This window comes from Argopecten irradians, chromosome 9, assembly GCF_041381155.1.
Source record: "Argopecten irradians isolate NY chromosome 9, Ai_NY, whole genome shotgun sequence".
In the NCBI taxonomy this organism is placed as follows: Eukaryota; Metazoa; Mollusca; class Bivalvia; order Pectinida; family Pectinidae; genus Argopecten; species Argopecten irradians.
The window spans coordinates 26,796,311-26,810,193 of NC_091142.1; the positions used below are offsets into that span (position 1 = coordinate 26,796,311).

At 35.0% G+C, this 13,883-nt stretch overlaps 1 protein-coding gene and 1 pseudogene across 1 annotated transcript; both read right to left on the minus strand.

The window, feature by feature from the left end:
- Positions 1 to 2,370: 2,370 nt before the first annotated feature.
- LOC138331910 (uncharacterized) lies at positions 2,371 to 5,032 on the minus strand. Its single transcript, XM_069279771.1, has 3 exons — positions 4,651 to 5,032; positions 3,703 to 3,771; positions 2,371 to 2,947 (listed from the first exon to the last, which is right to left on the minus strand). The coding sequence occupies exons 1-3, from the start codon at positions 5,000 to 5,002 to the stop codon at positions 2,463 to 2,465; spliced, it is 906 nt and encodes a 301-aa protein (XP_069135872.1). The 5' UTR covers positions 5,003 to 5,032; the 3' UTR covers positions 2,371 to 2,462.
- A 5,796-nt stretch (positions 5,033 to 10,828) lies between these two features.
- Positions 10,829 to 13,028, minus strand: LOC138330671 (uncharacterized; annotated as a pseudogene).
- Between the last annotated feature and the right edge of the window lie 855 nt (positions 13,029 to 13,883).

A 13,883-nucleotide genomic window follows, 5' to 3' on the forward strand; every position in this document is an offset into this window, starting at 1 on the left:
ATGTGCCATACTACAAAGATTTTGTTCTGCTTTATAAATCATCGACATCACTTTACTTTCTTAAGGTTGTAAGCACTACTTCTTAGTTTATATGTATGTTTACATAAGACAATATCTAAGAAGTTATTTTTATACAATTTGAGATCTATATAGCTATGTCAAATTAAGAATTGAAGTTGTAGACCTATGTTTGGGGTGACTTAACTGTATTGTTTACTGCACTTAAAATCAAAACTCTTGCTAAGTAGGCACTACAGGTACGTGTTATATTTCTATAAGTGTTTATATCGATTTGTCTGTATTGAAAATATTGCAATAACTGTAACATTGAAACACAGAAATTAATGTCAGGTTTGTGGTGCAGGAAATTAGGAGTAACCGGTGAAAAAACACCGATCAGCGGACAGTACTGTATCTGGCAACTGTTGCACATGGGATTCCGAATCGCGACCTAGAAGTTCAGGGCTTTTGTTAATATGTCAGAACATCTTTTCTCTCACAATTTACTGATTTGTCACCAGTTTTATGCGTTAAAAACTTTTTGTCCACCTCTAGGGTACGACAGATTGTGCGCACTAACCTCAAGGTAATTACCTGACGTCATGACGTCATGCGGTGTAATTTCGTTGTCACTCCCTCAAAATAGGGAAGGATTCTAATAATCACCACGACCATATGGACCGAATGCTCTCGGGTAAGACAAAATATAAAGTAATAATAAGTAGTGAACAATGATCACAGAGGCCGTTAATGAAATTCGTCGTTTTTTCTCAGTGTGACCATAATCACGGGTTTCGTGTTTATATTATTATTGTGATATTTGCTACATTTACAACCAGATTTTAACGACACATATCATGATCAGCATTATTTTAATATATACACCTATTAACATTTTATAACTGTGTTGTTGTGAGAGTTTGGAATACATGGTCATAGGATATGTTAAATTCAGAATGAAATTGATACATTCCTCTTTAATTATCAAACGTCTAGATACAACTTATATGAGCGTTAATAACGAGTTGAACGTAGGTATCGAAACAAATACATGACAGAGAACAAAAGTATTGTCTCATGCACAAGAACCGTAAAAATAGCCACATCAATCCCCGAAGAATATCTCATTGTCTGATGTTCTTAACAAAACAAATTGGCATCATATCAGGTCTATTAGAGTGGTTATTCGCTTTAACAGAACAGATTCTGTCTAACCTTAGTCGGCGATAGTCGAATTAAAGTTAATATTTGCATTGCAAAAAAGCACATGAACAAATGATAAAATAATAATTTATTCCCGGTTTTGGTATTTGTGGAGGACTTTCTGTTTTTAAGGTTTATCTGTGGCATATCGAACTGACTATTCATGGTAAGTCTTTTAAATTATTATCATTACATGCACGGTTTTCATATAGAAGAAACATTTTACTTTTCAGCTGTAAATATTTAGAAAAAATAGTCATCAGAACTTGCCGTATGAAGCGTGCATCTGTCAAACATAGTGAAAAATGGGTATTATTATCCTTACAATATAGCGGTAGGGGTAATATATGTTTTATTATGAGCAAATAGAATGAGTCGACTGAGTAAAACCATTATATATGAAAAGAATGTAGTTCTGGTTTTGTCATTCCTGTAAACGGTCATAATTATCAGACGCAGGACCATGTATATGGTCCTGGCAGTAAAATTCCTGTAAACTTATACACATCTTTTAAAATGATGTTTTAAAGAGCGATATGTTTTTCTCCGTTTCAACCATGGCATAAACTTTCTATATTAGAATAGAAGTTGGTGATAAGAAAATTTTGACCTTTCAGTAGAGAGATCTATCAGCTATCATAGCATGCCCGTGTACAGTATAATGCAACACACAGCATTGTAAATGATTAAAAATCTGAAGAATTTTTTTTTGTTTTTTTTTGTTACTGTATTTTTCAAGGCATTTTATAATGAGAGGAGTCATTCATCATCAATCATCATTATGATCATCATTATCACCCTCATTACCCACATCTAATTATTGTCATCATCATCATGATCATCTTATCATCATCATCATCATCATCATCATCATCATCAATCATCATCATTATCAACACTTTATCATTATCAACACTTTATCATTATCATCATCATCATATTAAAATCATCATCCTTATCATCATATCATCAACCATAATCATCATTTTTGCCTTTCTTACACACACCCTATCTTACTTTCACACATACAATATGAACTATTTTGGCTGGAAATGTATACCTTAATTCGGCACTGAAAGGGTCAAAGACAATCTTAAAAAAGAGTTGTTAATATGGTTATTGTAATCTGAAGAACATGTTAGAATCAATTAACAGAACAAAAACAAATCATACTACACCATTTTTATGAGTTTTACGTTTAGACATTTATGTTTTGTAATCTAAGCGATTTGTATGATTATTTTATCCTTCACTTGAAGTCATTTCATACAAACTACACAGCTTATGTATGTGTCTTGTTTGTATGGAGGACATCGCAATGAACCACAGAATGCTTTGACTCCAAAAAAGAGCAAGCCGTTGTCGTCGGTATTGGCACCTCCGAAGAGGGCCTGTGCATGTTCGTCAATGCACACATATTGATTAGCGGCAGCGAAGTCGTAGTACCCGGAGGCCAATGATCCGCCGTACGCCTTCGTCCAGCCGCTGTAACAGGTCGTTCTTGCCGGTATCATCACAGAGGAGGCAAAGGATTTAGGCCTACAGACCGCACATGGCACTTCTTCGTCGTGTGAGTTTGAACCGAACAAGGTATGGCCAGCGTTTGATTCATACTCCGCCCCGTACAGCCTCCCTGTATAGTCGTCCGGTACGACGGTTGTGTTTAACCATTCTGGATCAGTCGGTAGACAGAGAGGGTTAGCTGCAGCACCCTTATGGCCATACCAGGAACCACCAGCAAAACCTACCAAGATAATACTATATGAAAGCATACATATTTTAACGGAGTCCCTTGACTGACATGCCACACACTTATTTTGCTTCGTCTTATCGAAATAATATTTCGTATTAACGAAATGCTATTTCGCTTTATCGAAATATTATTTCTTTTTAACGAAATGTCGAAATAATATTTCGGTTTACTGTTTTGTTTTATCGAATTATTTTGCTTAACGAAATAATAGCAAGCTAACGAGTCCCCTGACTGACATGTCACACACTTATTTTATTTCGATTTATCGAAATAATGTTTCGTTTTATCGAAATGTGATTTCATTTTATCGAATATTAATTCGCTTTATCGAAATGTTTTTTTTTCGTTTTATCGAATATGTTAATTCGTTTAATAGAAATGTTATTTCGTTAAAACGAAAAAAAAAACCATTTCGATAAAACGAAAAAAAAGTGTGTGGCATGGCAATCGGGGGCTTCTGTAATTTTTCCACTGACACTCAGCAGATATTCAAGCGTTTTATTCGAATAATGCTGAATACAATAATACAGTTATCTGCCCTTGCAGGTAGGTGTTTGTGAGTCATGTGTTTGTGAACCTAACGTCATACTTTTCAGAGAAAACGACAACTCAAATATAATGACGTCACAATCGATAATTTCCACAAGGGAGGTAACTGTGAAATATACACAGACGAAAGAAAACATAACTGAGGTGATACAGCAAACAGAATCAAACAGTCACCCTAATTAGATCAATTGTCATACCAGAATACACGAGTTCCGTCAGGTTGGTTGGGCAGTCGTTCCTTCCCCAGCGGACAAACGTGACCCCTCCTTTAATGTTAAAGAAAATCATTTGTTGTTGGTGAAGTTTCATGGCAATTATATAAATGGAAAACTCGGTAACAGACTAGTTCGGTTAGCTATCGATCGCAATGGGCGCACGCATCGTATGATATGATCTTCACATTAATTTATTTTAAACAGCTTCAGACATAAAAATCTTGTTCTGAATCCAGTCAATATTACTAATTTTCTAACATAACCATTAAAAGTGAATAGTTGGGCTAAGAAAATCAGCCTAAATGCGTTCATTGGCCTTCTAAAAGTCCTTACATATCAACACGACGGTCAAATTCTGCTTACGTTGTCCAGTTCTAACCGTTGATTTTTTGGAAAAGCCCCGTGTAAATTTAACCCAGATCTGAAAATAACTCTTTGAAAAGCGAGGCTACTTGGAAATGTCAACAACCAGCCGGGAAGACATTTTAGGATTCCTATAATAGACTTAACTTATTCACACGCAAAGCGAATTTGCCAGGAATTTTTATTTTTCTATATCATAAGAAATCATACAGGATATATACATGTATATCAACACCTTTTGACTTTATCATTTAAGAATGACTTAAATGTTTTGTTTCTATAATCCTTCATAACATATTGTCTAAATACTGATATTGGATCAATAATGATAAATCAACATTATTATATATATATTGTATTCGACTTCTATTAATGCCGCCATGTTCTATTGAGTTTCGAAAAAAAAATTGATGATTAAAATCATTATTTGCAAACGAAATATCTTCGTCGTATCCTTTAAGTTGCTTCATGAATGTTTGATGAACTCAAGTTATTTATCATAACTAATAAGATACACTACCATTATCGACCCCTTCTTTTGACTGTACACAAAACATAAATACAAACCATTATGAGAGAATGAGAGTTGTTGCTCCAAAGAAGAGATTTTGCCATTTTGTTTCTGTATCGTGTCCTCATGGGATTGTAGTTGTGCAGTTTGGGACAGTACCGTAGCCTGAAGTGTTTGTAGTTCACTCTGTAGGTGGGTCATCTGTTGCTGGACGTAGGCGGGGTCACTCAGAAGTATCCTCTTGTCGTGGTTTACATCGCCAATAACATACATTAAGATAAGGGAATAAACAAACAATGCCAAATTGACTCTAAAAGCATTCATTACGACTACAGTCTTTTCTTTATCATTTTTCAGATTGTTTGGCTTTTGGAGAGTAAATGTTATCGCTGTTTGACATAACGTCATACAGGTCACGACCTGTAGATAGAGATATGGCCTACAGCTGTATTTTCGTTACTTTGTCTCACAATCATTGTCACTATAGAAAGTGTTTTAAAGTATTATAAATGGATGTTTGTTGCAATATATAAATAAAAAAATAGATAAACAAATAGCAGGTAAGCATAATGTCATAATCAAAGCACCGTATTGTCTAATTTGTAAAAGATCGTCTTCTTGTGAAGTTTGATAGGTATATGTACTCCGCGTGAGTAGGTACAACTTATTACACATCGTTAGACTGATTTGTTTGACTGTACAGTATTATTACAACACTTATACCGAGTGTAGGACTCCAATTTCTATCATTTATATTCGATTCTTCGATATTCATTCCCTAAACAACAATCCTCTGGTTTTTTTTTTTTTTTTTTTTTTTTTTTTTTGTTAATTTGGCGGTATTGATATTGCCATGCAGCTCCGTTATGGCAACGTGAAGTTAGCACCGTATTCGGGATTCCAATAACGAATCCGGTGCCAGCACCTTATTCGGGATTCAAAAATTAACTAATAAATAAGAATTTCAGGACATAATAAACAGATCGAAACATAATTTCACAACCTCAAAAAAATTTAATACTTCGATAAATTGTTTTGAGTTTGAATAACGAATCCGGTGCCAGCACCGTATTCGGGATTCGGGATTCGGGATTCCAATAACGAATCCGGTGCCAGCACCTTATTCGGGATTCAGTAACATGTATATAGACATCATTTATACACTTGAAAATCGTAAAACACCTCCTGACATCGTATTTCGGTATACAGTTTGAATAACGAATCCGGTGCCAGCACCGTATTCGGGATTCGGGATTAAGGATTCCAACAAGAAATCCGGTGCCAGCACCTTATTCGGGATTCAAATATCAACTAATGAATAACAATTTTAAAACATAAAAAACAGATCGAAACATAATTTCACAACCTCAAAAACAAACTCAATACTTCGATAAATTGTTTTGAGTTTGAATAACGAATCCGGTGCCAGCACTGTATTCGGGATTCGGGATTCGGGATTCCAATAACGAATCCGGTGCCAGCACCTTATTCGGGATTCAGTAACATGTATATAGACATCATTTATACACTTGAAAATCGTAAAACACCTCCTGACATCGTATTTCGGTATACAGTTTGAATAACGAATCCGGTGCCAGCACCGTATTCGGGATTCGGGATTCGGGATTCCAACAAGAAATCCGGTGCCAGCACCTTATTCGGGATTCAAATATCAACTAATAAATAACAATTTTAAGACATAAAAAACAGATCGAAACATAATTTCACAACCTCAAAAAAAATTAATACTTCGATAAATTGTTTTGAGTTTGAATAACGAATCCGGTGCCAGCACCGTATTCGGGATTCGGGATTCGGGATTCCAATAACGAATCCGGTGCCAGCACCTTATTCGGGATTCAGTAACATGTATATAGACATCATTTATACACTTGAAAATCGTAAAACACCTCCTGACATCGTATTTCGGTATACAGTTTGAATAACGAATCCGGTGCCAGCACCGTATTCGGGATTCGGGATTCGAATTATGAAACCGGCCCCGCGGTGCCAACTTCTAATTCGGCATTCAGTACAATGTATATAGACATCATTTAAAAACTTGAAAATCGTAAAACACCTCCTGACATCGTATTTCGGTATTCAGTTTGAATAACGAATCCGGTGCCAGCACCGTATTCGGGATTCGGGATTCAGTAACACGTATATAGACATGATGTAAACACTTGAAAGTCGTAAAACACATCTGTACATCGTATTTCGATATTTATTAATACAACGCGACTAGCGTTTGTATTAATGATATCCGGTTTACCTAGATGTGTAGAACTGAGTAGGACTTGCCCCACAATGACATCTAGTGGTGACCTCTTAAACCATTTCATTCATAAACTTCCATTCATAAAATTCCTATTTATTGAACAATATTCCTTTTGACCAATAAAATGTTGCATTTCCTTTACTGCAGTATGCTGTCATGGGAAGCTTGCCTTATGATTGCATGGTGGAATTCACACAGTCTCTGTAGAATATACACACACATACTCCCTAACTGTATCTACATGTACATGTGTATACATGTACTGTACATGTGTATACATGTACATACAATCTACATCTGGTTGTAACTCCTCTGTCCAACTTACATAAACTGTTAATGATAATACAAATTGGAATTACTATATAAGACTAATAGATCGCAGAGTTAAAAAGTAAACAGTTCAGAGCTACTTTCTGTGTATACATTATAATAATTCTTTAAAATGATTATTTGATAAGATCTGTTCTCATGTGTGCATGGTTCTACCTACATTACAAGTGTGCAACACGAGTCAAGAGTGTAGGACAAAAATTCATTTTTAATGAATATAAGACTTAACTGCTTTCTTTACTTTGAAATTGTTTATTTTATGAAGGGATTTTTAATTAAGAAGAATGTCAAACAATATTCCTTCGGACCAATCAAAATGTGGCATTGCCATTACTGCATTTATGTGTATGCAGTCATGGGAAGCCTACTTTCTGATTGGTGGAATTCACAGAGCCTCTGTGTAGAATATACACACACCTACTCTACATGTGTACAAACTCCTCTGTCCAACTTACATAAACACTGTTAATGGCAATACAAATTGGAATTACTTAAGGCTTACAGATCTTGAGTTAAAAGTAAACTTATCTGAGTTTCTTTCTGTGTACACTATAGTTTCGTTTTAAAATGATTATTGATAAGGCTGCCCACATGTGTGCATGGTTTCACTATATATACAATTTTTTTTATTAATTGTGCAACACAAGAGCCAAGAGTGTATGACAAAAACTCATTTTTAATGAATATGATATATACTTAAATGCTTTCTTTATTTTGTAATTGTTGAATTTATGTAGGAATTTTAATTAAGAAGAATGTCAAACAAATTATATACATTAATTGAATATTCTTGAAATAATTGATATCAAAGTCGGTCACCCGACCACCAGACATTAGACTGCTGATAGATATGCAAAGCCTTCAATGTATCTGTTTTCTGGAGAATGGGGCATCTGCCTAACAGCTTGATGTTTTTTTTATATGGATTGGTCAAATATTCATCATTAAAAATTAATAATTTTTCACAAAACCAGAGTGGTGTATCAGATGTCATATAATCAACAGGACTTGATGGCAGTACTGAATTCATAAAATTCATCTAATTTCATTCTTATTTTTCTGTATCTGCTGCGTTGTATTTGCATTATTTTGAGTACTTTGATTTTTTGATAACTAATACGGTGAAAGCACATGTATACACAGTTAGGGAGTATGTGTGTGTATATTCTACAGAGACTGTGTGAATTCCACCATGCAATCATAAGGCAAGCTTCCCATGACAGCATACTGCAGTAAAGGGAATGCAACATTTTATTGGTCAAAAGGAATATTGTTCAATAAATAGGAATTTTATGAATGGAAGTTTATGAATGAAATGGTTTAAGAGGTCACCACTAGATGTCATTGTGGGGCAAGTCCTACTCAGTTCTACACATCTAGGTAAACCGGATAGCATTAATACAAACGCTAGTCGCGTTGTATTAATAAATATCGAAATACGATGTACAGATGTGTTTTACGACTTTCAAGTGTTTCAATCATGTCTATATACATGTAACTGTTACTGAATCCCGAATCCCGAATACGGTGCTGGCACCGGATTCGTTATTCAAACTGAATACCGAAATACGATGTCAGGAGGTGTCTTACGATTTTCAAGTTTTTAAATGATGTCTATATACTTGTTACTGAATCCCAAATAAGGTGCTGGCACCGGATTCTTTATTGGAATCCCGAATCCCGAATACGGAGCCGGCACCGGATTCGTTATTCAAACTCAAAACAATTTATCGAAGTATTCAACTTTTTTGAGGTTGTGAAATTATGTTTCGATCTGTTTTTTTATGTCTTGAAATTTCTATTTATTAGTTAATTTTTGAATCCCGAATAAGGTGCTGGCACCGGATTCGTTATTCGAATCCCGAATCCCGAATCACGAATACGGTGCTAACTTCACGTTGCCCTCAGCTTTTGTTTTGCTTTGTTACCAGTAAAGATAAAAATCATTTCAGATGATCATTTCTCATCACTAGACTTGTAGGGAGAGCAGAAGTCATGGTCATCTATATACTAAAAATTTAGCTTCGTATAAAACGATAAAGCCAGATTCACCAATAGAAGGGTCAAATGTATTCTTATTGAAATTAAGTGAATCGCTCAATATTTTGTTTTTCAAAGAGGTTTTATTATTATGTCATCGTTTGTATACTTTCTAATTTTTTTGATAATAATTATATACATGTATAAATATATAACATATATATTAATAACGCATGATAACAATATAATGATAAGTGTCTGAAAATTTACGTTGTGAATTTGCTAAAAGAGAAAAAAAACTTTTCGTCGCGAGCCGGTTTTTTTTCTTTCCGCCGCGAGCAAATAATACAGCGTATCTTTCGAGGCACTGGCCGTGTATTTTTTTATATCGAGTAACATTCATAAGATTAAGATGTTTAAAGTTGTATGATCAATAACTTTTGCTCTTTTTGTCATAGTGAAAACTGTTTAAGTCTTATACAAATTTTTCTCCGTCTGTCTGAGTTTTAAACTTTCTATTTTTACCACTTTTTCTAAAGTTGCAGCACTGGAAGTATTTTTAATTATAAAAGTGAAAACAATCTTTTAAACGTGTACACGTGAAAAATAGGCTCCATAGATGCAGAAGCATTTCGAACTCTTCCGAACATCGTCGGAACAATCTCGAAGTAAAACGAAAGTTGTGAAACCAAGAAAAAATGTCAACAATTTTTCATAAACAAAGCATGTGGTCGACCTCAGCAGACTAGGTCTATAAAGAAAATAATGCTCGCACATAGCAATATTTGATACACACAATATTTTACGGTAATGTGTGAATTGGATATTTCAAATCCCGTTATGTGGACAAGCCAGAAGGAAAATGTAAACAAATATACACGTATTTGCACTTACGCTAGTTACCTGTCTCACCACGTGCAGGTCGTGTCGAACGTCAGTCACGTGATACGCTTCGGAATCCGACAAAACTAGAAGTCACTCAACATGGTTGTGATTGAAGGCAATATATGATCACTAGATTTCGGCTCTCTTACAGACTTGCATAGGTTTTTAGGGAGCTAAATCACCAAGTTACATATCAATGTTCAAATATCAAATGTTTAATGCAATATAAATTTAGTTAACAGATGTCAACTTTTTTCAAATGTGGTCATCTTTCAAACACTGTTTAGCCTCAGACATTTACCAGTGAAGTCGGAACATTTTACCAGTGAAGTCGGCACAAAAGGGATAATTCCCTACCTAGTGAGTAGGACAGGGGAATATCGGAGGATATTCACGACAATCTAACCCTTGGCAAGCATCATGTATCATGAAGTCACATGCGCGGACTGTCAAATGAATGGGGTGAAATGCTGTCAAACATCGCGTAAAGGTACCAGACAGATCGGACGAGATAGAAAATCTAACACTGTGTATCATGAAAGATTTCCCTGTCAGGGACACGAGAAAGATATATCTCTATCCAACAACCACGGGATATCCCTGTATGGGAGAAAAGATTGATATTTTCCCAATGAAAAATGTGAGAAAGATTTATTTTTATACCAACACCCACGGGATATCCCTGTGAAGTATTGGAGAAAATTAAAAAAAAAAGGAATCAACGATGAAACCTAATCTAATTTTCTGCGAATGTTATTTCATGCACACACGCAACTTATAAATGTGTCTTGCTTGTACGGAGGACATCGCAATGAGCCACAGAATGCCTTGACTCCATAAAACAGAGTGCCATTTTCGTTCCTGTTTCCTCCACCTGCAAGTGGCTGTGCATGCTCATCCATACACACGTACTCGGTGGCAGCTGGATGGTCGTAGTACCCGGAAGCCAATGACCCGCCGTACGCCTTCGTCCAGCCGATGTAGCAGGTCGTCCTCGCCGGTATCATCACAGAGGAGGCAAAGGATTTAGGCCTACAGACCGCACAGGGCACGTCTTCGTCGTGTGAATTTAAACCGAACATAGTATGGGCATTGGATGATTCGTACTCTGCCCCCAATAGTTTCCCTGTATAGTTGCCTGGAACTACTGTCGTGTTTAGCCATTCTGGATCAGGCGGTAGACAGAGAGGGTTAGCTGCAGCTCCTTTATGGTTATACCAAGAACCCAAGAACCACCAGCATAACCTATCGCAAAATAATATATATATGTATATGTATTCTTATTTTATTTCTTACCATACATTTTGTATATTGTTGTTAAAACACCGTTTGAATCACCTTGAGCAAAAGCAATATATGCGTATTTTCTTTTTTTTTTTGGCAATTGATATGTGTCGTTAAATTTGGAAGGAAATACTTAAACTTATGTCGTCATAGTTATGTGTTATCTACAGAATGTCCTGATCGCCAAGAAAGAAGGTACATAGCGATATCATGCAAAATGAATAATCATGACTTGTCAAAATGAGCCTGAATTTCTGCGAAAAGACACTCAGATATTGTCACTATCCATTATTGTGCATGTATGTATCAGATTCGATATTGTTTCACAGATAAAGGATTCATAGTACCTCTTTTATAGATAGGAATAGATGTATATATCCTTACACAATGTTGAAATATATATAGAGGTAATATTGATACAGACAAGTTTTTGAAACTCATTTAGCATTTTTAGAATCAAACAATAATTCTCACCCTCTAGTGTTGAATTAATTCCATTCAGAAACCAGATACTAATGTAATTCGATTTAGTTTACAGATGTGCTGAAGTGTTATTTCTTTTCGTAAGAATTCATGATTTTCATAACAACCTTTACAGTTTACCTTGAGAATAAATCATATGTATATACAAACGTAAATCATAAATATTAGAACATAATACTCTACTACTAATTAAAAAGGAAGGCGGGTCTACATCAGAATACCTGGTATTGGAGGTGTCACATACCCGAATAAACAAGCTCTGTTAGACTGGTGGGACAGTCCTTTCTTCCCCATCGGACAAATGTTGCTCCTCCTTTCGCTGCCAATGAAGACAAATGTATCAAATGTATATTATCATTACTAACATTTGACATTCCGGAAGAACCATCTTTATATCACGTCGAATCCATTAAGATTTTTTTTAGTTTTTAGAGCCTTGGTAAGCACAAATTTTAACTTTGAGACAGGTTGCGTATTACTCATACTAAAACACTATCTTAAGATACTTTTTATCACAAAACTATATCTATATGTTACAAATTATATTTGATTTTTTATACTATTTTTAAAGCTTCGCGATGTCGTTTTTCTTCTTCTTCTTCTTCTTCTTTTTTGTAGTTTTTAGCATTTACATTTGTTCATGTAAGCACACACAGTTGTAATATGGCTATTAATTGGCTGAACAGAAACGTCAGAGTTACTCAATATCTTTTTGGTACATGAAATCAAAGACAAAACAATGGACGGAAATTCTTTTTCATAGACACTTCAAATCTATAAAAAGTATCCTTCCGTTTTTTGTTTATAAACACAAAAGATATTCAGAATGATGCTTAGAAATAACAAAAGATATAAACTCACCAGAACTAGCCTCAGAAAGTTGTTGTTTAAGAGATGTTATTTGAATAGTCGGGCAAAGAAAACCAGTCTAAACGCTTTCATTAGCCTTCCAAAAGTTCTCACATATCAATACGAAGGTCAAGTTCGGCTTAGTTTCCAAGTTCTGACCATTGAAATAAAGAAAAGTTGAAAGCATTGAAAGCGAGGCTGCATGGAAATGTAACCACGGACATAGTCAGCCGGGAGGACGTTTTAGGATTCCTATACTTTAAATTAATTTCTGCGTACGCAGACAGATTTTGACGAAATAATACTGGATACATTCACACCATTTTTACCTACTTTAGCCATCCTTGCCCGACTGTTCACTTTAAGAGATGTTATTTCGCTTTTCTGGTTTTGGGTTTCTTGCAATGTAACAAAAATCAATCATTTTATATATATGTATAAGAATACCACACAGATACCCAATTACTACAGGGGTCACGAGATCCTACAATGACTTGTACCAAGTACGATTAGTCCCACCTTCCCACGATTGTAACGTCATAACATCCCGTCACCATTACCGGAAAGTGGGACTAATTGACATTAAATTGTACTTTACCAATGTCGTTTTGGTATCTCAAAACCAACGTATAAATATAGAATACTACAATCGAGTTTGTTTCTGGATTTGAAACTAACTTTGTAAATTTACGAACCTACACGTATACCTTGCCACAATTGCACAAAATGGAACAACATAATTAATTATATAAAAAGTCTCTTCTAGCCTTTGACGAGAAAAGAACAATTACAGCTAATTTAGATATGTCATTACGAAGTATCAAACCTAATTCATATATTCACTCATTTCAGTCTGCAATGTAATAAATAACTAATCAATGACATGTATAAAAGAACAGTACACATACAAAATAAAGGAAGCCATCTAAATCGAATAAAGGGGGATAACTCCAAAAAAGAAAATTGACTCAAATTAAATATGAATACAATGTTGAGTAATACAATATAAAACAAAATTCAAATTTTATCAAGTGAAGACCATGAACATAATAGCTTAAGTTGGTTTTTGATTGATATTTAGGCTGTCCATTTCACTTTAAGTGTAGGCCATCCACGAATGAGGAAGGGGACCTATTTACACAAAAGCATTATATTGTCAGAAAAAAGTATCAATAGCGCTATAGTATTTATTGATAC